Source organism: Musca domestica, unplaced genomic scaffold, assembly GCF_030504385.1.
Source record: "Musca domestica strain aabys unplaced genomic scaffold, Musca_domestica.polishedcontigs.V.1.1 12, whole genome shotgun sequence".
Taxonomy (NCBI): Eukaryota; Metazoa; Arthropoda; class Insecta; order Diptera; family Muscidae; genus Musca; species Musca domestica.
In genome coordinates this window covers 375,167-402,712 of record NW_026712155.1, presented here as the reverse complement: position 1 = coordinate 402,712, position 27,546 = coordinate 375,167, and the positions used below count along the sequence as shown (strand labels likewise).

The window sequence follows — 27,546 nt, the reverse complement described above, 5'->3', positions numbered from 1 at the left end:
GTGGAGGAGTGGAAACAGAAACAAAACTGAAATATACTCGGCTGGATGACGCAACTTTAGTGACGAAACGGACAAAACTTATTGGAAACGTTTGCAAACGTTTCCCTCTATATGAACTCATTACAAATAAAGTAAAAATTAATAGCAAGTTAAATGTATGCCTTTTTATTCATTAATTATGTCTATCATACAATCGACAAGGTGCAAACAAAATGGAACAGTGTTGGCTTGTTTGTTCGGGATACCATAGTATTTTGTTGTTACAAAATGGTCAGGCTTAATCCCCTTCTTGTTGTTTTTATAAAAACATCGTTTGTTTATTAGTGGAGAAAGATGGTATATTCTCCCTAGGTGTTATTCTAAAAATAACTCCTATGACAAAAAACTTTTTTTACGTAAGCTCAATAGCTCAATGCCTTACCCCCTGGTAAACATTACCATCTTTCTCCACTAATAAACAAACGTTGCTTTTATAAAAACAACAATAAAGAGATTGAGCCTGGCCATTTCGCAAACAAAATATTTAGAATGACTACTTTAAATATAGTAGTCATCATTTCGCACAGCTAACGTTTGGAAACATTTCCTAGCGATTCGTTCGCAAACGATACAATTCGGCAACTCGCAGCCGAAGTACATTAAGGCAATCGTATTGTTTGGGTATTTCTGGCATTGAAATTTTAAAAGTTTGTTACTTCATGTGAGCGGTACCGTAATCGATTCGTTTGTTTTCTTTCGCGACATTTTTCGAACTCCACAAAAGTGATGAAATACCTACTACATGGTTAGTTAAGTGTAAAAACCATATGACCTGCGTTTACAAGCAAATAAAGGTTGAACCAACCTTATTACACCCTAAAAAATCTAACAAATTACATTTGTAGCGACCGATGCTTTAAATTGATAAAGAGCTGATCGTAATGTACTACATTATATTTTTACTACAAAAGTCGAATTGACGTATCACAACCAAAATTCAGATTTCATCTAATTGATATTTTTCTATCAATTCCCATCAATATTCCCATCCCCCATTCGACAAGGAGGCCCGATAGAACACTTGGCGGCAATCTCAGACTATCTTCGAACCCCTAACAAGATTACCGATAGGGTTTGTCTAATAAGTCGTCGTTGATAATGGAGGACTGAATCGCCTTTGCTTGAATTGAATCCACAATCCCTCTTCGTACACTTTTTTCGTTTACTCCAGCTTGACATGTTGTTCGACAAACCGGCAAACTCAAACAATGACACGATTTAATTTTCAATTGCCGATAGCATCCAAGCCGGAGGGTGTGTAGGGGAAATGATTTGAATAATTTAACGCTATACGTAATGGACTTCCCTACACTGTGTGTAATGCTTGGCTGCACTGGCGTAGACGGCTAAAACAAATATGTCTAAAAAGTGACTTGCCGTACTTCCTAACCAAATAACAATGAATTAGTTTGCTGTTTGTTGCTGGCATTGTGTTGGCTAGAAAACCTCTTTTGTAAAAGCTCATTGGTTTCAGTGATACTCTACACTTACCGCTTTCGTGCTTTGGAGTCCTTCGTAAAATCCAAAGCGGGGAGGAATGGATGTGCGTTCGATAGAGACAAAGGGTTTGCTTTGTTATGAACACGAAAGTCCGATGGCTGCTGAAGATGCGGCTGATGTATATATGGGTGAGTCGGGTGGTAGAGGGGCTTCATCTGATGCAGGGTGGCATACATTGGAGTGGGGGTAGCGGGCAGTAGCACGAGTTGGTGCTGAGCTTGGTTGTGTGGCGGGTATTGTGAGGTCGGTTGACTTCCCTCGGACTGTAAGGAATGCTGCTTTTGCAGTGGGCTATGCAAAAAGGGTAGCATGTTAGCCGAGGATAATTCCGATTTTGTGGGGGATCCTGTCGATGAAGAGACCACCGATTCCAACCCGCGGGAAAGCTTCAGCATTTCGGCTCCGAATTGGTGTAAGGCTGTCATTGTTGTTGGCGTTGGCTCTGGAACACTGCATAAAATGAAATAAGCTACCTTAAATTCATTGTACCGAGGGCGAGATACAAGGTGGAAGGGTGCTTTGTTCAAAAATGCCTCCGAACTTACCTTGATTCTGGCAGCCACAGCTCATGGTTATCCAGCGTCGACAGCTCTGTGTCTGTGGAATTGGCAGAATGAGCATGCAATGCCGTAGACGTTGCATTGGTATTATGGCCGGTTTTGAGCAACCGACGCCAGGTACAACGGCGCTCTGTTCAATTAGAGAAATAAATGATTATTACCTAGCGACGTCTGCGAAGAGTGTTTAAAGGTGGCAATTCGATTGAGCAAGCATCTAGGTTCTAACGAAATATTTACCCGATTTTGTATAACCGGGGCCCACTGTATACCGCATTCGTTATGTTACCAGATGAAAGGCGAGTGCGGAAATGATGTATGTATTATGCACGTATTTATTTCCCAGAATTACATTTACTCATATTCATATATCCTTCCTTGCTTCCGTATTATAATTCCAAGTGTCGACTTATTCGCTTTCATACGGACAGTTTATTGAGAAGGGATTTGACGTTTCGAGAAAAGGATACAACGCGTTGCCGCCTATTCAGATTTTTACATGACATTCTTAAATCTTCAAGTGGGAGCATCCCTCCTCACAAACACAGGCACACACGCAAACATATCATGAACTTCGTCTCCTAAAAGCCACATGCGCTCGTCCCTGTGTAAACATTGAGGGGTGTCCTCAAACTTGTATGTGTGTGTACATATGTATATGTAGTTTTGACAATGTTGTCCTCTGACTATGGACAAATTCACACAAATGTTGACATTTATTCCTTCTGTGCCCCCTGTGGGCGGATGACACGGAAATGATGATGAGTGTGTCCGATTAAACTTACCTAGAGCTGGTGTTTGACCTAGCCATCCACTTGCCCAGCCGGGTGCGGCTGTTTGGTTGTGACCACCGAGATTCTGTCTTTGCTGTGCCAACAACCTCACCGTAAGGCAATAAGTCAATAGCATGACGCCCAGCGGTATGTAGAAGCAGACAATCGATCCAACTAATTTGTACACAGGATCCGGTATCTGGCAAGTACCATTAACCAAAACTGAAGCGTGATTCTAGAGGGACAAGAAAAGACACGGATTAAACACCGGTCACTACACATTGATATTTCCTGTCTAAAGGCATGCCTCTGACGCTACCAAACGCAGTAGTATAGGCGCATGGAAGACCAACAATAATACAAATACTCCCCGGTAGAGTACTCACCTTCGAATACATCAAACTCAGCGGCAGGCTCATGGCGATGGATAGCAGCCACACAAACACTATTTTCAAAGTAACCCGTCTGCGTGTCTTGTTCCGCCCGAAGCGCATCGGATAACGCAGCGACAGATATCGATCCACAGAAATGGTACACAAGTGCATTATACTTGCCGTACAGAAGAGCACATCCAAACAAATCCAAGTCAGGCAGTGCTCCGAGCCCAAGGGAAAATATCCTGTGGAATAGAAATGGAGTTGCAACTAAAATAAATACTATGGTCGTTGACAACAATGAGTAGGGCTGTCCTTCGTGACAGTTCGAACCTGGAATTGAGGATGAACTCCGACAACTGTTGCATCTGAGCATGTACAGATTCATTTTAGTTGGCGGGTGTTTAGTGACACCACTACGGCAGCTATTAGCTGCTGGCTACAGTCACAAGCAATACTATCTTCTATCCTCGAAGGTGAGCACCGAAAAATCAAACTACTTTTCTTCAAATGCGTTCAAAATTTGATTACAGATTTGGGTGATTTCCTTTGTGGCGATAACAGCGGAATGGCACGAGAAGTCATTTCCGTTCATCAAATACAAAGGCAATTGAATTCATGTCGCGGGTTATACGAAAAGGAACTGAACGCTAAGGAAATGAAACCGAACTAGTAATATTCATGGACACACCTCGGTACGAGCTCAATAAGAATGCTGAAAAGGTGTTGTCGCTTATGCGAAAACCAACACACAGCCTTCGCAGGATTCTGGCTAAGTGACAGTTCACATATTCGTAAACAAATAGGTGAACACATAATTCATAAACATTACGACAATCCGAAGCAGGTAAAAAAACAGTAATTTTGGCCTGGCCGAACTTTAAATGCACTCCACCATTTGGAAGTAATTTGCAAATTTTCGAATATGAGGACTTACCGTACTTAGCACGGACCTGTATATGCAATTTTTGTCATATGCCATTACAATATTCAAATACGAAACTTTAAACAACTCCGGCGGATAATGTCGCAAAAATCATCAAAATACCGAATATATATGGAGGTATAGTTATATGGGTCTATACGAAGACCTGGACCGGCATGTACAATTTTCTATCATATACTGTAGTACCCACTACGAACTTACAATACGAGATTTGGAACCATTCCGCAGGTTAATGTCGTTAAAATCATCAAAATACCGATATACTCGTATGGGGATATAAAAAACTTAGACCTATATTGACAGTTCAAGGATGTTTCTTACATAATGGAAATCCATTCTGCAAATACTGACAACAAATTCAGGTTAAAGTTGTGACTAAAACACACAAAAAACTTAAATCTGTCGGCACAGTTAGCTAATTTTCAATATTACACGTCTGAGTAAAATTTTATCAGCCTACCTCGTTTAGTTCAGAAGCTAGAGTGATCTCCACAGACGGACGGACATCGCTAAATCGATATAGAATTGTATCCTGATCAAGAATATATGTAGTTTGTGGAGTCTAAAACTCTTATTTCTATGTGTGACCAACTTAATATACCCTTCATACGATGGTGGAGGGTGGTAAAACGTGATAGCTTGTTCGTACATCGAATAGTAAAATCCCGCTCTCTTAATGGACAACTCTCGGGCCAATGATGCTGTCTATTGCATGATTTATTTTAGGTAAAATTTATGCAAATTATTTCATTTCTTTTCTGTATTGAATAGCTAGTCACAGCAGTTGTCTAATATTCTATTATGCACTGTGTACGGAGCTGTCCTATACCTGGAGCATTATCCATCCATATATATAGACAAAGGATATGTTTGGTATGCACATATTCTAGAAGTCGATGATGAGAAGACAATTTTTATGGAAAAACAAAATTCCACACCCTTAGTTCGCAGATCACAACATTTCATAACAAAATGTCAATTCTTCCAAAATATCGCTCTAATCAATAGAGACTAGAGTTGCTTAGATCACGAACGAACTAGTTCGATTGAACGGTTCATTGAAAAGAGCATCATCAATAATACTAAACACTTGTTTTCCATAGTCAGATTTATGGTGATTTGATCACGAACGAACTAGTTATCGGTGGGATAACACACATAAAGGTTTTGCATTTAAACGGACCGAAGGAATGAATGTTACCGAAATCCGACGAGCCTACAAAACTCAGACAAAATGTCTGTTTATTTGTGTTTTTATTTTGTCGAAAATCATGGTAGAATAAAACAGGTAACAGTACGTCTTGTTGTAGAACAAACGTAGCAAAAACGACATACAAATTTGTTTCAGTCCGTAAGACAAGTGTCAGAATTTAATGTCTTTAAATATAAGCAAAACGATTAATTTTCAATAAATTATTTTTGAAATATAAAAATGTACATTTTTGGAATTGGGATTATTAAATTTCAAATGCAGAAGAATAGTTCTGAAAATATATAATTTTAATGCGTTCATATCCTTTTCCCTGAATGTATAGTTGTTAGCTGTGGGTCTACACCTCTCAACACTTTGAAAATCGCTCGAAAATCATGGAAAACCCAACATCCCTTTCAAATTGAAACCAAACTGCGAATACAAATAAAGTATTCTACATTTTGCAAGTTTAGGAAACATGAAATACGCGACTATATTACCTAATGTGGTGTCACTGATTTTTTACCTCGAATAAAGTTTCTGTCCACCATCGCGGTTGGCGTTTTGTAAATTATTACAGTATTTCTTTTTTTTTTTTTTCAATTATTTTTAGAAATATTTGTTCACATTGTCATGCATTGTAATTCTATATCAAAAAAGGCGTATACCCATTGTATATCAAGAAATGCAATTAAATCACAAAACGCTATATTGAATTTGACACTATTGTTACCCTAAAGTCCAATCAGCCGCGCTTTGCTGCTACCTGCAATAACTGTACCATGGTCGAAAATAAAAACGAACTATAGAAAAAAATGTACATTCATTAGGGGCTATGTTTAATTGCTGGCGAAGGTGAGAAACAACAAATGATACCGATAACATGGTTCGGTATCTTTTACTTGAAGTACGACACCTTTTATTGTACACAATCATTTAACGAAAAGTTTCAAATTGTCCACCTTGGGATTTCTTGTCTTAGTTGATAAACGCATTTTCTGAACTGTGAGTATATAATCATTGGAGCCAACGCAGGATGAATACGCTGCGCGTTGTGTTCGGGTAACTCACACAAGGCTCATTACACACAAAACAAATGCTTGTCAAATTTACACAAAAAGCTAAAAAATGTTCAACTTTGACGCGTTGTTAATGCAGCCATACGGATTTTCATAAGTTTGAAGTTGATGCGGGTCAGCGCGTAGCGTTGGCATATAGAATTGTATGTTTGGCGAATGAAGTTGTTCGATTAAACATCATTTATCGAATGAATTCGAATATAACACCTGCTTAGAATGCATTGCACCGAAGTGCGATAAAAAGGCACTTTCAAGCTATTGAGAAATGGGTTAAAATTCCCGTGACAAATTCCACCGTCCGGTCATTTGCAAATTTTAGGTTTTATGAGCTTTTTACTCGCTTAAATGACAATCTCTGACAATGACAAATCAGACTAGAATGCGAACTTCATTACTCTTCCAAATTCCAAATCTATTGCTGGGACTTTTCTTGGCATTGTTTGATCATTGTAGCATCATCTGAACTTCACAACCAACCAGTCCTTAATGTCATATTATTCCGTCTATGAACGGGTATAGCCCACATGTATACGTGTGTATGTATGTATATGCCACAGAGTTATATTACGTTCAACTGCGTAGAAACTTCTTGCGAGTATTTAACGTTTGCCGTTTGTGTTTGTGACAAAACCCAAACATGTTTTTAATCGGTTGGTAGGCAGCTTATTAAGTACTTCTAGAATGACATTCGAGTTATTCTCAACATGTGGTAGCTTTAGCTATGATGTCCTTGTGCGGCGTTTTACGGGTTTTAAGTGGTGTTGTAATGCAAATTAGCCGTTTGTATAACGGATTTGTATTAACGTCTTTAACAAGTGTTGTGAAGTACTCGGCATGATAATGGAACCACGACATCCATCCAACTTAGAATCATAATGATCCTGGTAATCAGAGTCTACTGACGGCAAAATGTGTTCACGTGAAACCAGCCAAAGTTTTAGTGCCATGTAATCCTGTGTGTATACATATGCATTTACCTACACATGTGTATTTCTATTATTTACGCTATAACTCAAATTTGCTTTTACTTGGGAAGACATTAGAATTGTGTCCAACTGTGAACATGGTTTTATTGCAACAACAAAAAAAGATATCTATGTTTGACGCATTTGATTTGCTAGCGGGGTCTGCTTACTTTGCAGTTGGTGTGGATTTTTTTACTCGAATGAAAATATGGCGTTTTTAGTTAATATAAGAAAGAAATACTTGTTTGTTTTTTAAATGTTGTCCGTTTGTGGACGGCATGTCAGGTGGAGGGGCCCAAAATAGAGAAACAAACAGACGAGCATGGCTAGCGAAGGGAATTTCCTTCAAAGGGACATGTTCTGTAAAACCACTATGTCATAACAAATGATATATACCCTCAGTAGCTATGGGTGCGACATCAGATGACACATACACTTGACTTATGCCTCAAACGGCGCCAAACCGCAAGTTCTACAATCATTGACTTGTTGCGCCTCCCAACACCACCAACACAGCTTCCAAGATAATTATTCTTGTTTGGCCATGACTAGAAGTCATTCTTGCTCTCACGTATTCATCACATGCTAGGTGTGGAACGTATGGCGCGTTTGACCCTACCGAATTTAATTACTTTTTTGTCTGCCATTTCGATCCCTTTTTCCCAATGCCAAAATTGTTTCCTTCCGTAAGGGGACTGTCGTAATTTTAAAAGGTTCCAATTTATCAAATTACTGCCCTCATCCCACAAAAAATAACGCAGGAACAACCTACCATTCAAACAATAAGTACACAATTACAGACACTCATCGGTGGTAATCTTGTGTGTCGAAGGATTCCATCGAGTATTTTTTAAGTGGGGTAGATGTTCCATGGAGGAATTTATTGACACGTATTCCTTATGACGCTCAATGATGCCACACATTGATGTGGTAGTTCATTCATGTTGTAATCGTACGTTCGTAGGTGTTTGTGTGTGTGTTTGCAAATGTACATGTGTGCATATGTGTGTATATTGAAAGCCCAGGCATTACCACAGGCCGTAATACGCGATGAATGCCACAGCTGAGAATGCGAATGATGATGAAGCCTAATGGAATACAAAAACCCTTTTATTCATCCTCCTTCAGTGGGCGAAGGTAAGTGGTCTGTGTTCGTTCTGCAATGGATATGTTTATACATATGTATGTATGTATGTATGTATGTACACACATGTCTGTAAACATGTATGTGAGTGGTTTGTTTGCCTGAGTCTGTGGCATTCAACATTGAAACACGTTTAGATGACACTGAATACATGAATTACTCTGGGCAGATGGAATTTGAAGCTCGGTGTGCACCGGTCGTCTAACGGATTACCATGTCATGCCCGTAATACGGGCCCATAGTTTGAAGCCATTGTGGTTTCTCTTTCGTATAATGAAATGGACGGATACGTATTCCTATTTTCCGGTTGTGAGAAACATTGCACGTGCTGCCCCCACTTGTTCTAATGACATGGAATTTATGTTTCTGTCCCTCATGAAATTCCTCTGGGTTTCATAGAGAATCACTCAAGTCCATTTATGAACATTTCGGGTTATTGGTAACACGTACTTGCAATTGCTGAGAGCACATTCTTATAACCTTTTTGAAAAACACAAAGCTAGTGGCATACCTGTACACAAGCGGTCCCGTATGACTCTAATAGATCTATATTCTCTTTGAATTAAAGCTAACATTTTTTATCAGTACTTGTAAATGTGTGCTGCAAAAACTGATTTCACTTTGAGTTAGTATGAAAATCGGAATAGACTTGACTCCTGAAATGGAATCCGCTCAATCTGAGCGCATTGAAGTTACAGTAGGTGTGTACCATAACTTTTCCGGTATATTGTAGTCGTTACCTGTATATGGTAACCGTTCCTTAAAAACTTCCTTATTCACAATTTTTTTACATATTTACTATTTTTTTATACCCTCTACCACACTATGGAGGGTATGTTAACTTTGTCATTCCGTTTGAAACTCCACAAAATAATCATGTAAGACCCACCAAAGTATATATATTCTTGAACAGCGTAAAATTCTATGTCGATTTAGCGATGTCCGTCTGTCTGTCTGTTGTAATCACGCTATCTTTCGAACGAATCGAGATAGAAGGCTAAAAGACATGTTTATTTTGCCAGTAGGCAAGTTAAGTACTTAAATGGGCCATGTAGGTTCACGTTTTAATATAGCCCCCATATAACGGCACCTCCCGATATTTGGTGTTTTGATGATTTTAGCGACATTATTCACCGGAATTGTTTCCAATTTGGTATTTGAAGTTCGAAATAGATACTACAGCCTATGACAGAAAGTTGTCTATGCAGGTCCAGGTCTTCGTATAGGCCCATATATCAGTACCTCCCTATATTCGGTATTTTGACGATTTTAAGGTACAATACACACCGAAATTATTTGAGATGTCGTATTTGAAGTTCGCAATGGATTCTGCAGGCTGTAACAGAAATTTGTCTGTGCAAGTCCAGCTCCGATGTAACGGTACCTCCCTATGTATGGTATTTTGATGATTTTAGCTACATTATTTAAATTTGAATATGCTTATGACAACAATGCCTATGTAGATCCACGTCGTATAGACCCCAATATAACGGCTATATTCGGTATAACAAAATTTTTAAAGGATTTTTTTTTTTTTTTTTGAAAATTTGCAAATTCGTTCAAAGGGTGGAGGGTATTCAAAGTTCCTGCTTTTTAACTTGTCATTTTTTGTATGCCCTGGTTAAAACCTATTTATTTTTATACCTCCGCCGTACTATGGAGGGTATAATAACTATGTCATTCATTTGTAAATATTTATAATAGACCCTACAAAGTATATATATTCTGGATCAAGGTAAAATTCTAAGACGATCTAGTGATGTCCGTATGTTTGTCTATCTATCTGTCTGTTGTAATCATGCTATCTTTCGAACGAATTGAGATAGAAGGCTGTAATATTGCATACAAGAAAAAAAAAACATTTTTCCATATTATATTTTAAAATGATATTTTGTTTTTATTTTTCATATTGGATAAATAATTTCCCTTCACTTCATTGTCTATCGTTTATTAAAACTTAGGCATTTTGATTTGTGAGCGTCTCTGCGAAAACCAGAGACATTGAAATGAGGTGGTCATGTAAACACCGAAGGCTGTACTAATAATTGGTCTTGAAAGAAATTAATATTATAGTCGTGACAGCTTCGTTGCTATCGTTAGGCCTTGCAAATCCGATGTAGTACAGGAACAATAGCATCTCTCGTTTTTGCACAAACACATTGTAGCCGTAACGAAAACGGAGCTTTACGCCACAACACTTGCGTAGCCCCAAACCTTGTACACAATTTTAAAGCCATCCCAACAATTCCCATTCATCGTACCAAACAATTGAAATGCATTTGTGTGTTCCTTTGCCCTCAGCTTCTACAACATACACACCCATGGCTAACCAGACAAACATTATCGTCCTGTAGGGACACTTCAAATATTTTGAAAGGCCTGGATGGAATTCCGAACAAGTGTTTGTTTGGATAAATATTGCATATCGAGATGGGCAGATGGGAAGTGCCGTCAGTATATCGAGTCTGATGGGTGGTAAAACCGGATGGGTCGTCGGTGGCTATGAAGTGGAATTCTGCAAACACTCAATGCGGCTCAAATGTACTGCTCACCTCCGTTGTGTGGCCGCCGTCAGTGGATGGTGTCCACGCACATGTTATCATGTCGAGCGATGGTGTGCAATTCTGCTGAAACCATAAAACAACATTCGTAAAATTCACACCGATAATCGCTTATCTCACGGATACGAACAGTGTTTAATGCACGTAATGTAACCAATACACAACAGACAAACTGTCGTGATAATAGACGGTCGGGGTATCAGCAAGGTGGGTTGGCTCCGAAAATGAGTATATTTCAGGTGTTGTTTGTACATTTTACACAGAGAAGTTAATTTTGTGCAAGTTAGGCCCCCGAAATGGATTCGAATTACATTTCTACGACGCACTATGTCGTGAGTTCATATAAAAGGTGGCAAAGAATAGAAAGAGTCGTCAGAAGAGGATGTATTATGGTACAGGCACTTATTATGCCGAGGACCAACTACTGGGAAAATAGGTCCATGTTGTCGTATAGCCCTCAAATAACGGTACCTTCCGATATTCGGTATTTTGTCCATTTATTTTTATTGGTAATTCCATTTCCATTCTGTCCCCAACAATTTTTTTAGTGTAGACATAACATATAAACTATTCCGATCTGTCACTTCTACCCATTTCCGCAAGATATCATATTTTTTTATTGAGGTGGCCACAGAAAATTATAAATAACATGTTCGTCATCAGACTTTTGTACTCACATTTCTCAACCCAGACTATAAATAAAATCTATATTCACTTTCATAAAAATTTTTTTCCACTCCTCTATTTTCAAAATTTGCGTTACAAAAGTGAGGAAATAAGTACAACAGTGTGAGGAAACAAGCTTATTACATCTCAAGAAAGCTTACTAATCACATTTGAAGCGACCTATGCTTTAAATATTCAAAAAATTGATTATAACATAATATATTATTTTAGACAAATAAAGGAAAAAAAATATCCACAACTCCTATCTACAATTGTCGGATTCAAATCCTCATATAGTAAAATACTTGACCTATCAATACAAAAATTAAGATTCCTTCTAACTGATACGTTTTCTATCGATTCTCATCAATAAATTAGCACAACGAGGCACATGGTTTTGACTATTTTTAGCCACGATCGTGACACTGTGCGACGTGGTATGCTGGCCAGCAGAATTCCATCATCTTACTTTACAAAATGAAACCGAGCGAAAAGAAATAGCTTTTCAATTGGCAATTATTGACGCCGTGAATAAATTTATTTGATATAACAAATACAACGACGTTTTATGCCCTCGTCCATAAGAAAGCTTACATACTACTCGATTTTTTTGGGCCTGAAAATATCTGAGTTTTGAGATTGCACGTTACCGCCTAAGAATGCTGAGTGATTTTGCGAGAAAGTATTCTTAACGTTTCGAATCCCAGCTCCAAATTTATAGTTTCCACTACCGTTATGTAGCTCAGTTTGTAAATCCCTAGCATTCTAACCAGTTTGTGGCAAACCACCTTGTTTCACAATAGAAATCTATCCCCGGAATTAAGTTTTTGTCATGATTTTGGCCACATGTTCGAAGGGATTGTTTGAGTTGTAGCATTTAAAGGAAAGTTCTCATTACCAAGTAACGGGTTTTCCTTGCCTATTTTTCAGCTATTATTTTTACATGTAATTTTTTTAATGAAATTTGATATTCATACAAAAATAAATGGTCGTTTTTGGTGGTAAAAGTTGACGAAAATAATGCACAACACATATTATATACAAGGACTGCAATATTAAGTTGTGGGACAACAAAACGAACATCTAACAAGTAAAAAAGCAGTAAGTTCGGCCGTGCCGAACTTTGAATACCCTCCACCATTTGGAACGAATTTGAAAATTTTCGAAAGAGATAACATTCGCCAAAAATTCTGTTAACATTTTAAAAATACCGAATATAGCCGTTATATTAGGGCCTGTACGACGTGCACCTACATATTCAAATTCGAAGCTTGAAATAAACGGTGAATAAAGTAGCCAAAATCATCAAAATACCGTACATAAGGAGGTACCGTTAAATAGGAGCTATACGAAGACCTGGACCTGTATAGACAATTTTCTATCACAGGCTGTAGCTTCCATTACGAACTTCAAATACGACATCTCAAACAATTTCGGTGAATATTGTACCTAAAATCGTCCAAATACCGAATATAAGGAGGTACTGATATATGGGGCCTATACGAAGACCTGGACCTGCATAGGCAATTTTCTGTCACAGACTGTAGTTCCTATTACAAACTCTAAATACGTAATTTGAAACAACTACGGTGAATAATGTCGCTAAAATCATCAAAATACCGAATATCGGGAGGTACCGTTATATGGGGGCTATAGGAAAACGTGGACCTACATGGCTCTTTTGCGAACTTAACCTGCCTACTGGCAAAATAAACATGTGTGCGTGATTACAACAGACAGACACACAGACAGGGAGACGGACATGGCTAAATCGTCTTAGAATTTTACGCTGATCAAGAATATACCCTCCATAGTATGGTGAAGGGTATTAAAAGTTTGGTTTAACAATGGATTTGGGAGCCCATTTCCCCGTTGCAAACATAAATAGTTGTTTGCAATCTTACTTCTACACCAGCATTAATCGAACTCAGAACCTTCAGCTTTGTTGCCGCATAGCCGGACTCTCATTAATTGGCCATGAGTAAAATAAGTTAATTACTTTGTATTTTTTAAGAACAATCAATTAAGAACAATGGGCATGGCCGATATTTGAGGATAATCCCCTCTGTCTGCTGAAACAAAACGAAATGCTTGAAACTATTTAGGTTTCGGCAAAAGTGTTTCGACGAGACGGTCTTTGGGTGGTCGTGTGATATGGATAGGCTCCAATCTTATTTGGTACTGTGATGCTGATAATTTTCACGGAAGATACAAAGTTTATATTTGCCGAATCATTCTCTGCAAACAGATGTTTTCTTCATCTTTACCGACAAAAGCAGACTTCTCTGTATATCCGCATAGATACAGGATCTGATTCTATTGTTATTTGGTGTGTTTCCCGAGGAACAACATTCTCACACAAAGCGAGTAGACCCGACCGTCACACAACTTTTGAATGTGTATCACACATGCGATCATATTTTCTGCGACAGCAATCGTAATTCAAGGATCATTCCATGGCTCGAGCACATGTGACATAAAGCGATGCATGTCGTCCGGTATTGTTTTAAAGTGTGTTTGTGAAGAACCGCCATAATTCATGTTCCAGATGTCAGCAAACTGACATGTGCGTAATACCTACATGCCCGAATAATAGCCGCCCACATGAGCTAAGAACTTTTGAAAAATAAATCGTCTGGAGCCAAACATCGTTGAAAGCAACGTAAAACTAATCATCCGTTCATTTTTTTTTATTCCTGCTACCCGACAAACGCACAAACACATGTGTAAGTGTGTGTGTACGTGTACGTAATTAATTACCCATGCACATGTGAGTATTTACTTTTGAAATGAGTTGTCGTTCCGAAAGACGAACACGAAGATTCTATAAATGGGAATATCCTCAATCATTGTATATTTTGATGAGCCAAAAATAGTCATGCGACGCTGTCATATATGTAGGGTTTTGTGTGTGTGTGTTTAGCACCGCTGTTCCAAATATAAATACATAAAAGCACGGACGACGTATGATTATTTTTGTTGAAACATTAATCATACGCGCTACACGTTGTGGTTGAGTTGAAACAGGGTGTGTGGTGTTCCTGATATGTACGACAAAAAGTTGCCTTCTCGGCCAATTTGTATGAAGTCGATTTAATCAGCCATTTGACTTACGAACTACGCGAGACTCTGTTCATAGTTAGAACTTTGTGGACAGTCAGGATTTTGAAGAAAATTAAACAAGTCACGTTTCTGCCCTATATAAACTATCATTGGGTTATTTAATCGGATTCAAAGAACTAGTCTATATATATATATATATATATATATATAGTCACGTTTCTGCCCTATATAAACTATCATTGGGTTATTTAATCGGATTCAAAGAACTAGTCTATATATATATATATATATATATATATATATATATATATATATATATATATATATATATATATATATATATATATATATATATAACACGTAGCCCATGTCTAATTTGAAAGATATTTAGTTTTATCTCTTCGCTGAACTAATATGACTGTGTTTATGCTTGATGCACCTAGACAAGTACTTGTTACGTTATCAGACCATGTTGAACGAATTTTTGTTGAACGAATTTTTGTTGAACGAATTTTTGTTCACAAAAATTGAGAAGAGGATATTCATGTCGGTTAGCCACCTCAAAGCTACGATTTGACACTGTTGCAGTTTTATTTCAAATGAGAACCAAATACAATCGACGCCTTAAAGGGCAATATTCGTGAAGCCATTGATGAAATATACCTTGAAGCCATTTGAATGAAATTATTTTCCATTATTAAAACGAAGGATAGTACTTAAAACAAGTAAAAAAGCTGTAAGTTTGGCCGGGCCGAACTTTTAATACCCTCCACCATTTGCTACAAAAAACAAAAATAAATAAATAAAATCCGTTTAAAATTCTGTTAAAATCTTAAAAATATCGAATGCCTATACGACGACGTACACCTGCATAAGCAACTTTTGTCATAAGTTATTGCAATATTTAAATGCGAAACTTGAAGAGAAATCTGTTTATAATGTAGCTAAAATCATCAAAATACCGAATATAGGGTGTACTGTTATATGGGGGCTATACGAAGGCGTGGATCTGCACAGACAATTTTCTGGCATGGACTGAAGTATCTATTACGAACTTCAAATTCCAAATTTGGAGCGATTCCGTTAAATAATGTCGCTAAAATCATCAAAATACCGAATATCGGGGGGTACCGTTACATCGGGGCTATATGAAGACATAGACCTACATGGCTCATTTTTTGACTTAGGATGTATCATCCATTACGAACTTCAAATACCAAATTTGAAACAATTCCGGTGAATAATGTCGCTAAAATCATCAAAATACCGAATATCGGGAGGTACCGTTATATGGGGGCTATGTGATAACTTGGACCTACATGGCCCATTTACGAACTTAACCTGCCTACTGGCAAAATATATATGTGTGTAAAATTTTAGTCTTCTATCTCAATTTGTTCGAAAGATAGCGTGATTACAACAGACAGACAGACAGACGGACATGGCTAAATCGTCTTAGAATTTTACGCTGATCAAGAATATATATACTTTGTTGGGTCTGACATGAGTATTTCGAGGAGTTACAAACGGAATGACAAAATTAATATACCCTCCATAGTATGGTGGAGGGTATAAAAAGAACTAAAAATATTCAGTAGCTTTTTGAAGGATTTGCAAAAAAATCTATTTGCCGGACCCTGCATATAATAACAGAGCGGATACTTATCTTTATATTAGTGTGGTGACAACCTAATATGATCGAACGAACGAGTTCCTTACCTATTTCCGTGGATTCCGGTAGTTTGTATGAAAACACTGCGTATTAGTGATATGAAATCACTCATACGTTTAGGAGCTGGCGTACTGAACTATGGACTAGATCGACACAAGTCTACTTTTTCTCTAAAATTGTAAGAAGGACAAGTCAGAAAATTCCATAATCCTCTTTTTAACGTTCGCGTCTAGCTTAGATCAAAAAGGTTGATGTTTGGAAAGGTTAAATGAGTTATTCTTAAAGTCAACAATAAGCCAAAAAGACATCAGATCAACTTCGGCAATATGAACTTGGGGCCAAAAACAGTATGACGGTATTTCGTAACGTAACTCAAACAGTGAAGAGATGAGACTAGCTACGCGTTGCAATCCAATAATCTGTTCTAGTTTCACAAATTAAAACAGAGTCCTTACAGGACATTTTGTAGTAGCAAGAATCAAAATTTGGTTTTACTGAAATTCCAGCTATTCTAAAGAAGGCGTGGAATATGTTAATCGCCTTTCTGATTACATATCTGGAGTAAATTAATCTATCTACGTTTTTATAGCAGCAACGCAGCTGGCAAAGTCCTCACGAAGTAAAAAGAGCCCCGAAAGTTAAGTCACGATATTTATTTTTCTATTTTAGATATTGTCTCAGGGTCATTGAACAGAAGTAGCCGGCGATTGCGGGACGTGGACGAAAAGTCTGATATAATGGAAATATGGACGCCCAATCAGAAGACGATGACGTCTTCCGGCCTGGCGTACTTGCCAGCAACATGGGTCGGTAGAAGGAAGTGCGAGTCGATGTTATTGGCGTTCGAACGTGTATTTGTGTGGTTGTGGGTGCTCCACTCAAGTATACATATTGATTAGCTTTAGTGGCAGGTGAAAATTCTTTCATGACGAACCATGCCATTCACACACGTATTCTCGAACGACGTTGAAATATGTATTGAATCGAGCCATTGAAATGGTTCGACAATGACCTTTGATTTTGGGATATAGACTAGGCGGGTAAATGTGCTTCTTGCTATGAAGAATGACTTTTTTTGGGTTTCCTCACTTGCCAGCCCCAGCGCGTTGATGCTTTGAAGCAAAACTTTATGTAAATGTGGCTACCTTTCCATCCAGGCCAGCAACGTAGTCTCAGCTTTGCTTTATGTGCTTTTGAATGATAGCAATAACTTTCAAGAGACTTGCGTGGGTGTTGAGGGGATGCTATTCTGTGTTATTCCATCTTTTTCGTTATCATTTAATATCCTGTCACTTAAGTATTTTCAAGGGTAAATTCTTAAAAGAATAAAGTTGTAGACAAAGCGCTGTTATAGCAGTGGAGTGCACCGTGGAACAGAAAATAAATAATTTAGAATGTATCAGTCGGTATTCCGGCAGACAAACATCCTCAACTACTCAACTTTTTTCTATAAGGTCTATATGTTGTAGATCGGAATAAAATTCTGTGTCGATTTAGCCATGCAACTCCCTCCGCCCGACTGTAAAAATCACTTCAGTTTTTGAACGGAATTAATCAGGTTAGTAAAATTTTACTCAAATGTATTTTAGCTTCGTAGAAATTTTACGGATTGAAAATGGGTGGATATAGGTCCATGATTAAGTATAACCTTTATATTTCTAGACCTCCTGTTTTTAGGTATGTTGAAATTGAATTGCTGAAAATTGGCAGAGAACATCCTTAAAAATAACCTACATGGACAGGCTAAGGTAAGGGCATAGACGTCATACAACATATGGATGATTTGCGACACATTTTTCAATGGAACTGTTTTGAAGTTGGTATTTGGAGTTCGTGAGGGATATCACGATCCTATGACAGAAAAGGCTTACATTGAAGCCGATGTTTGGTGTATTGTCATACGTGAACAGCTGCCATCTGATACAACCGTTCATTGAATTTCGACCAAATTAACTCTTTTGACTTAAAAGCCAGTGGCAATAGTGTCAGTCGGTTTATGGGTCCAATTCGCATCTGACATAAGTCTGAAATATGTACTTCAACATGTCAGGTGTATTCCATTATCACACTTCATCCAACCCGGATGGACAATATTGTGATGAGCCTCGTTTAAAGAGATTCAACACTATTCGAATTGTGTATATATGTGTAACCTTTTGTGGGGACATATCCAATATCGATATTGACTTGTTTCGCATGTTATAAGGGTTATAATTATTCAAAATGTTTACCCCTTGAGGGGAGGTAACAGAAGGAGTGGGCGGATAAATTCCATATTTACATCACACCGGTGGTTGAGAGGTATATTTAGATTAGCCAACTTTGAAAATTGTGGGCCTTTGTGGACGAAGTACCAGAAGGACAGACCAGATTTTTTTGTTTAAAATATTGGGATCGGATCGAACGCGCCAGCTAGTCAGACGGACTGACAGTCACCGCTTAATCGACTCCAAATATTCTGAATCGGATTTCGTCCAAAAAAAGTAATTTTGTTGAGGCATGTTTCGGCGTATCAAATGATGAGGGTGTAACAAAATATTTGGCCGCAAGATCCAACTGTGTCAGTTTCTCCCTAACAAAGAATCTAATTGACGTTTTACTTCGGTCGAATTATGTATATATTCTTTTGGAACTATATTTTTGATTAATTTTATTTTATAGGAGATCCAAATGGAAAATCGCAGCCAGTTCGGTAGGAAAATGTGGTCGAGAGTTTATTTGTTAACAACATGGCTAAATTGAATTAACAATTTGCAAAGACATAGAAGTAGAAAGATAGGACAAGACAGAGACAAAATATTATCACCAGGTGTAAATACCTTTGTTGTTATGATATCGTAACAACAGCCAAATATCGTAAACCGCCAAAGCAAAAAGCAACAATTAATTGGGAAGGACTATGGAATAGAATGTTGAAACCAATTTTTTGGATTTTTTAAACTTTTATTTGTCATTCTTTTCTATAATTGTTTATTTTATATTAACATGCCTCTGGCATTAGCTGTTTTTCACGACAGTATAGCCACAAACCATTTGCTCAGGATGCATTTTGTCTAGTCTTCGCCATTTTAGGTCTTTGCAATTTGATCTGACAGAGAACATTAATTCGAAAACATATTTTGTTCTTAATATTTGTTTGAAAAAGAGTACTACTCATCAATCAGCCAACGTTTTTCGTTTGACCGCCACTGTTTTAAAGATGAGCCACTGTGCAGCGCTGTGGACATTTTCCTTTGGTCGCATTTTGTGCTATTTCCAGTCTTTTCATTTGTATTTTGTTCGATGTCCTCCCGTTCTTCCAGTCCAAGCCAAGATAGATGCCAGGCATTATTCAAATTCCACTTGAGATACATGGTTTTCGTTCTATCGCCTTTCCATAATCTTAGCGGCTTTCCACAGCGGGCTCCACTAAGCACTCCGTTGTCAATTGAAACGAAAACGGAACATTACGCCAACACAAAATGTTGCGACTAAATTAGCACTCTCACGCCAGGGATCTCTGCGGTGCCCAACTCGCCAAAAGGTGTTTCAATGGAAACATTTTCTACTTGGGTGCTCCAGCATCGCCTAATGTTGTCGCATGCCAAGTTTTGACTAGCAACAAACAATTAAAAGTAATACAAGTCGTCATTATTCCCATGGCTCCAATTGTTCTGTCTCTTCAACAGCACTCGTTGTGAGACCTGTTCAACAGATGTAAGAATTGGCATTTAACTCAATTGAATTGTTTTTTATTTCTAAAGTGTCATCGGTGGCATCGTTTTATTGGCCTATGGGGGTGGGGGAGGTTAAATAAAACTAAAATTGTGCAATTGTCCGAATATATTTCTTGTGGAACATGTTTGCATGAAAACGAGAGAATAATGGGAAACGGCGGTGTTGGTCGTCATAAAAATACAACACGTCTGATAATAAGACTTGACTTGAGTATACAGATGTGAAAAACAAATCTGCCATAAATCTTGGGGGGGAGGTCACAAACTCCAAGGACTTTATTATATACATATGATCCCTGGTCCTTGAACAACTACTAGCATCTATCGTGATGTACACTTCTATTGACCTCGCACCTCCCATAGAAATCGTAGGTCAACTAATCACTACTAATTTAAAGTACCTGCAGGTTTTTTTTTTTTAATTATTAGCACAGTCCTAACATCGCAAATTCACTTCACTGAATTCGTGAACACAATCCAACATGAGCGACATTCCACATTACATGGCAATGAAAACAACCTCTCTTCTGTTTTCTCTATTAATACGGACGTGTGGAAAAAATATTGTTTTTCACCTCCGGCCCATTAAAAAGTCAAAATATTCCAAAACAAACCGTCAACTGATAATAAATTGTAAACCACGAGTATCCTGCCCGTTGGATGTACTGTGATTTCTTTGTAGACTTGAAAGCCAACTGCTACTTGGATCATCCGTCCTACTTCAGGGACAACTGTAGGAATTTACTACATAAAGGACGTTCGATAAGCCTTCGCAGCAGAGCAGTGAAGGACTAAATTGTCCTCAAATTACTCAAAGTGCCGCAAATTGTGTCATTTCCGTCCGTCATTCATTATCCTGCCGTGGTATAGCATGTAGGCCATGTGCGAAGCAACAGCCATGGCCATGCGGAGAGCATAAATGCATGCCCAATCGCTCAATCTAACTACGTCCGATACACTTCGAGTGACGAACACAACCTATTATCAAGTTCAGGAGGGAAATGACAGAGCTGTCCTTGCCAACACAGACGGTGGCAACATGTATAGGTGTGGTCGGCTGGTCACTGGACGCAAGGTTTCTCTTTCGTGCAATCGATATTCAAATAATTGCAACGGCCTTGATTTTCTACTTGGTCGAAAGTCATCAAGTCAAGTTTACACGAACACTGCTTGTATTCCAAAGTAACAACCGATGTTATCAATGCTGGAAAAGCCGTTGCAAGGGCAACAGGGGCCGAACCCTTAACCAAGAAAGCATTGTGTGGAGGCAACAACCGGCAATCGATGGCAAATTGCAGGTTACAATAATACTAGCACACTTTAAATTATCCGTAGCCCGATAGCAAGTACAGACTTTCACACAGACATACGAACTCATCAGGCAGGGTCCTTTGCCTGTTACAACACGCTTGACATTTGTGCACAGGACTCGGATGAATAGAACGTTAAGTCATAGCATTTAATTTGTATCCCTGTTCTATTTTAGGCCTCCATAACAAATTGGGCACACGTTTGACGTTACCAGTCATATTGTGTATGGAGTGTGTATGTATGTAAGCAGATAAATGTACCGAAATACATGCCCAAATATAAAAAATGCTAATTGGAAAATTGTCAAAATAATCGGCACACCCCCATCGGAGAATGGATACAAATAGATGCGATAGAAATAACGGAATTGTATTTATTTACATTTATAAATGATAAAAGCCTGATCGGAAATAGATTCCTAGAACCGCTTAAATAAAACGCTAAAGGTGGCCTTCATATTTATTAAAGGTTTTGTAGCTGCTAGTCAGATAGACCACTGCGATGTTCTATAGCTCAACGGTCTACGCCTCTTAACCAACAAAATGTTGGCGTCTGGCGCTCAAATAAATTAAGAGACGTTTGTAAGGACGCTCAAAACCGATGCATTTGCTGGAAAAGGATCGGTCTTTTCGATATGGGATCTGCATGGTTCACACACCGAACTTGTTCGACAAAACCCAAGGTAGAGGGATACAGGTATTCACATCGACACAGCTGCTGGGACAATAGACTGTCAAACCAATTTTGGAATTGAAAAAAATTTTGATATTTGTCGTATAAGAAAATATATAAAAATCTAATTATTTTTGAAAAAACATTAAAAAAATTGACAAATCAATGTTCTCCATCGTTGATACATCTACCTGTATTCTTCTACCATGGCTAAACGATTCAATAAAATGAGCGCATGAGGTAAGTAAGTCAATCAATGGATGCTTCTTCTTTTCTCGATGTGTTACATAATTTTATGGAATCGTCATTTTTAACGATAAAGCCTAGCAGTCAGCAACACGCAGTCATGTTACTGAAGAAAAAATACACATGTGTGTTGTTGATGTTTCGATCAGGCCTTCTTTTTCGACATGAGGAATATTATGTTTTTATACCATACAGCACTACGTGTTGGGGGTATTATAAGTTTGATTGGGCCAAAACTTATGTAACACGTCGAAATATTGGTCCCCGACATAGGAAACTAAATATGGATCTAATCTCGCCGAGCTGAGTCGATCTAGCTATGTATAGTATTAGACTAGAGTTTAAGGCTGGTCAGAAGCCTACCATTTTGTTTGGTCCTCAAACAATATTTATCGGGTAAAATAGATCATAACTTTGATGTAAAAAAATACGAAAATTTCCACTAATCCAAATTCGGAATGGCCTCTTGCCAGAAAAGGAGAGTATTTTATTCAAGCCGCAATTATTGTTAACAACCAATCGTCACGGAATTTTGCATTAGGTCAGGTTTTAGAACAGTGCAAAAGTGTAGCATTGTGGACGACCTCTGAATTATATTTAGCGGGTAAAATGGACCACATATTTTATGCGTAATTGTTTTGGATACCCATCAGCACGACATAGAGTGTTAATATAGGGTAAATATATCCGTAAAAAACCATAGGTAAAATTTGTACAGGACAGTACGGCATTATATCTAATAATAGACTAAAATATGTTTGTAGCTAAGGAGGTTTTCCAATATATTATAGTGTTGTAGGGTATCACACGGTCGGCCCCGTGCGACTATAGCCTTTCCTTATTTAGTTAATTGATGGGGCTCAGTGAAGCTAACTATATTCGGTACTACTATTATTGGACAACCTGTACAATCCTTCCACATCTAATATGTGTTATAATGTTGGATGTGTCGTGCGCATGATTCGAATCCTAGATCCGACTGCCAAAAAAGAGTTTTCGTTACGCTCACTCTGATTCGAAGTACAAATTTTCTTTGTGGTTTTATGTATATTTTTAATTTCATTCTGCCATCTTGAATCCGATCATGGCTGGGAACCCAAATTGTTTCATTAGAATTTGGTTTCGCAAGGAAAATGATTTTCATTTGTTAAGGGATTTTCCGGGAGGCTTTATGAACAGCTTCCTTTTGTTAGCTGTCATCATCAATTACTAGACGAATTGACGTTTTTATTTAGTTCAATGAAAATGACAGCAGCAGCAGCAGCAGCAGAAGCAACAACAACAACAACATTTGTATGTGTGCTGGTGTTTGGCATCGCTAATACAAATGAAATGCGGGCGTTGGAATTATAGAGACAGACAGGCAGCGTTGACAAACAGAAACTCTTTCTGCGACTGAAACATCAAACAGCCAACACCGCAGAGGATTCAATTTGCTGTCGGGCCATTATAAATATATTCTACTTAAAAAACGCTGATAATTGATGACTTAGCCAAGACGGATGAATGCCTGAGACGTTCCACTCACCCCCAACAGCTACGCTCATCACAAGGCTCGTCGCTGCAAAGCCTCTGCCAGTTGGAAAGGGACACTCTCCCGAAGACTCGTATTGCAACAAAGGGTTTCATGTTCGGCTTCCCTTTCGAACGAAACGATAACCAACAAACGGCTCAATGATTTATGAAACTCTGAATGGAAGCAACGTGAAAAGGTAGCCCGCATTCATCGCAAATCGCACAAAGGAGGCAAAATGCTAACAATTGGAGGCTTTTGAAGGACTTTTTGCGAAATTAAAGTGACGTATGAGTGATATTTGTATTTGTGATGTTCCCACACAAAAGAATCGCTTGCCATGCGCACACACGCACACACTTACAATTCCAAAGAAACTGTCTTTCATTGCAAAAGGCTTCGTCTTCTCGTTGCTGGTGTTGCTTCTCGGTTTTGTGTGACACATAACAATAATTCGAATAAATCTTTTGCCGACCATTCATTTCCCGCCGCGCTCGACGACAGCCTTTGGAGGGACACACACACACAACAACTTTCAGCGCTCTACAACATTTTGGCAATCCTTTGATTTCAAATGGGTCTAACGGGGGACAATTTAACAAATTGAGTAATGTCAGAATATTGACTTGTCTGTCTTAACTCAGTTCGGCCATTCAAAGGAGCCGTCCGTGTGCGTCTGCTCCTGTGTACCAACAAATTCACCACAGAGCAATGTGAGGAGTCCTATAGCTATGTTTGATACTTTGTCAAAACATCACCATCCCTTTTTGTAACTAGACCACAATTTTAAAATAAATCATAGAAGAAGTCATAGAATGCACCGCCTTTCGAATATATCCTCAAAATACCATTTTATCCTAGTAATGGCTAGATATCAAGGAAAGCAAGTATCCACACATTTAAGTTGTTATTGACCGAGGTGTGATGTTTCCAATATTGGCTAGCTTCACTACTGCGATTAGACACGACAGGATGTGTGGAAACTGTTGGGTACTAAATAATAATGAAAATGTTGAGTTCGATCTCTAGCATTTCTCATTTGTTAGCCATTTATGTGAGCAGATCTAACGGGAGACAATTGAAGATCCGTGTATTTTCCCCCTCAATATATGTCGAGAGGTAATTAAATTGGGTTAAACTCGGGACTAAACAGACCCTCTCATTGGTGACTAACAAAGTAATCTCCAGACTCTTACCTTTGACCAAGGTCAGGATGCCTAAAGGCATGACCAATACCGCCACCATCAGATCCGTTATGGCCAACGACATGAGAAAATAGTTGGTGACATTTTGCAGGCGCCGTTCCCAGGCGATAGCCAGACAAACGAGAATGTTGCCAGCAGCTGTTCCTATCACCAATATCAGTGCCAATAATGCCCAGTAATTGTTAAAGTGGCTGTTGACGAGCAATTCATCCGGCCGACTTGAAGTTGTGTGAGCCTCTTGTGCCTGATTCGCGTCGGGGACGAGGGTTGGAGCAGCGCCCGCTAGGGAGTCTGTTCCTTTGAAATAAGAATCGTAGTCGAAATCGAAATAGCTGTTGTTGTTGTAACTGGACAGAATGTGAAGCGACGAAGTGTATTCAGAATCTAGCGCTGTGTTCGATGGCCATTGATGGCTATTGCTATTGTTGTAGATTAAATAAATTTCCTTGCTCGTTTCGTATTTAAAATGTCCCTCCATGTTACTTGTCTTAGGTGGTTATTCCAAGGAATCTACAAATGCTTATATGCCATGTAGTAAGTGCGTGACCTTTGGCCAGCTGCAGTGTTTGAATTGCCGTGGAACTCCGCCACCCTCGTCATCGTCGTCATCGCCAACATTAGTTTCAGGCCTGAGTAGCTATTTTGAAAATTTGTTGTTTAAAACGGCACGGCCATGTTCCGGCTGTTGACTGTTGTAATCGCTTCAACAATTTCGTAATTAACCTTTTGATTTCTTCCAAAGCCGTGTGCGCTGCGACGGCAATGTTTTCCAAGGACTCTCGAAATGGCCATTCAAAATGTCTTGCAGTGCATTGAAAACTACGCCACTGTACTGACCTCTTCAAACTTCAATCTAAACATGCCTCTCATCGTTCGAGCGGGCAATTAACGACCACTCCACCCCTCAATACCTGAAATGGCAAAGGGGAAAAATAAATAAAATTAAATTAAAATTTTCCAGTAGTGTAAGGACCCTCCAACAACATTAACGTCTGTAGGACGTTAGCACAAGCTGTTCAGGCATTTTCACAAAATAAATAATAAAAAAATAATTTAAAAAGATTCCGATCAAAAGGATGCAACGATTGCCGTCCAAGCTACTTAAATATTCATCTGAGGAACGCAAAGTTAATAAAAAATATATCAACAGAAGCCATGTTTATCTTGCAGAAGACTTACGCGCCCGCTTCGAACCCGCAAATGAGATGACGACGGAAGACAGTTGTCTTCAGAAAGAAAGAAAAAACATTTGGATAGGAAAAGTAATAACAATTTATTCACGATTATACTCTCGTAAATGTGTACTTTGATTTTAATTTTTCATTACCGTACAAGTATTTGTCTTTCCGCCCCGTCCCTATCTGGCCGTGCTCTGGCTGCTTTGTGTGTTCTGTCGGCCTTTACCCATTTATCCCAGTTTATGTTGTGTTGCTTTTTCTTTCACACAGCCAAGTCTGGGCGGGTTTCCTCTTGCGGCAAACCTCCCCGTGTCCACGTGAAGTTCACAGGCTGTGTCGTCGGTAACAAAGTTCAGCCGTGCTCTTACCTTTGCCTTCCTTCATTCATATTTGTTCTTTTACGACTTAATGACTCTGTTGGGATTAATATGACTAATGGTTTTTGTGTTGAAATCTAAATGCTGGATTTGTTTTCATCATTACCTTTTCCATGGGAATGCTATTTGTCGCAAGTCATCATTCAAGGTGGTGCAAACTGCCAGCCTTCTCAATCCGGACAGCCCTTAAATGCGGAAGCGTAGTCACTATTTTGGATCTGGGTACCATATGCATGGTACGTAGCATTGCAACATACTGTACAACATCATCTTTGGGTTTTGAATAAGACGATCGTATTTGCTGCCATATTCCAAGATTTACTACGATCTGTCTGTACAGTGTGTACGACCAGGTACAGCTAGCAGTAACAGCCACAGTCCTCAGAAACAAAAATACGGAAACTGGTGCTGTGCTGCGACAATTTAAACATCAGATAACGTTGACTGTGCCCAGACTGTTCGATAGAGTTTAAGTTTAAGAAAGCGGTAAGGTGTTCAAAAAGCAATAAAGTTTGTGGTGCCGTTATATGGGAGCCACACCAAAACCGGAAACTTATGGCGAGTCTTAAGTACAAAATTTGAAACAACTTCGTGGATAAATGTGATTATGGTTATAAAAATACCGAATATCGGTGGGTAATATTTCTATGGAAACAGTGGATCGATATGGACACTGACACTGACACTGATTGTAGGATCCATATATATATAATACAAATGACACAAATACGTTAGAAAATTTGACTTAAATCGTCAAAATACCTAATGTCCGAAGGTATCGTTATATGTACGCTATA

At 38.5% G+C, this 27,546-nt stretch overlaps 1 protein-coding gene across 2 annotated transcripts in view; it reads right to left on the bottom strand.

Moving 5' to 3' along the window:
* The window catches only part of LOC101897852 (uncharacterized), a 60,150-nt gene that overhangs the window by 8,317 nt on the left and 24,287 nt on the right, over nt 1–27,546 (bottom strand). Inside the window, exons 2-6 of one of the 2 annotated variants that reach the window (XM_059132325.1) lie at nt 25,186–26,105; nt 3,256–3,488; nt 2,882–3,104; nt 2,085–2,229; nt 1,531–1,989 (exon numbers count right to left, since the gene is read on the bottom strand). In XM_059132325.1, coding sequence (XP_058988308.1) covers nt 1,531–1,989; nt 2,085–2,229; nt 2,882–3,104; nt 3,256–3,488; nt 25,186–25,672 — 1,547 coding nt within the window. In that variant the 5' untranslated portion in view covers nt 25,673–26,105. Of the gene's footprint in view, nt 1–1,530; nt 1,990–2,084; nt 2,230–2,881; nt 3,105–3,255; nt 3,489–20,797; nt 20,900–25,185; nt 26,106–27,546 lie in introns of those variants that run through there. The other variant, XM_059132326.1, reaches the window with a different exon arrangement.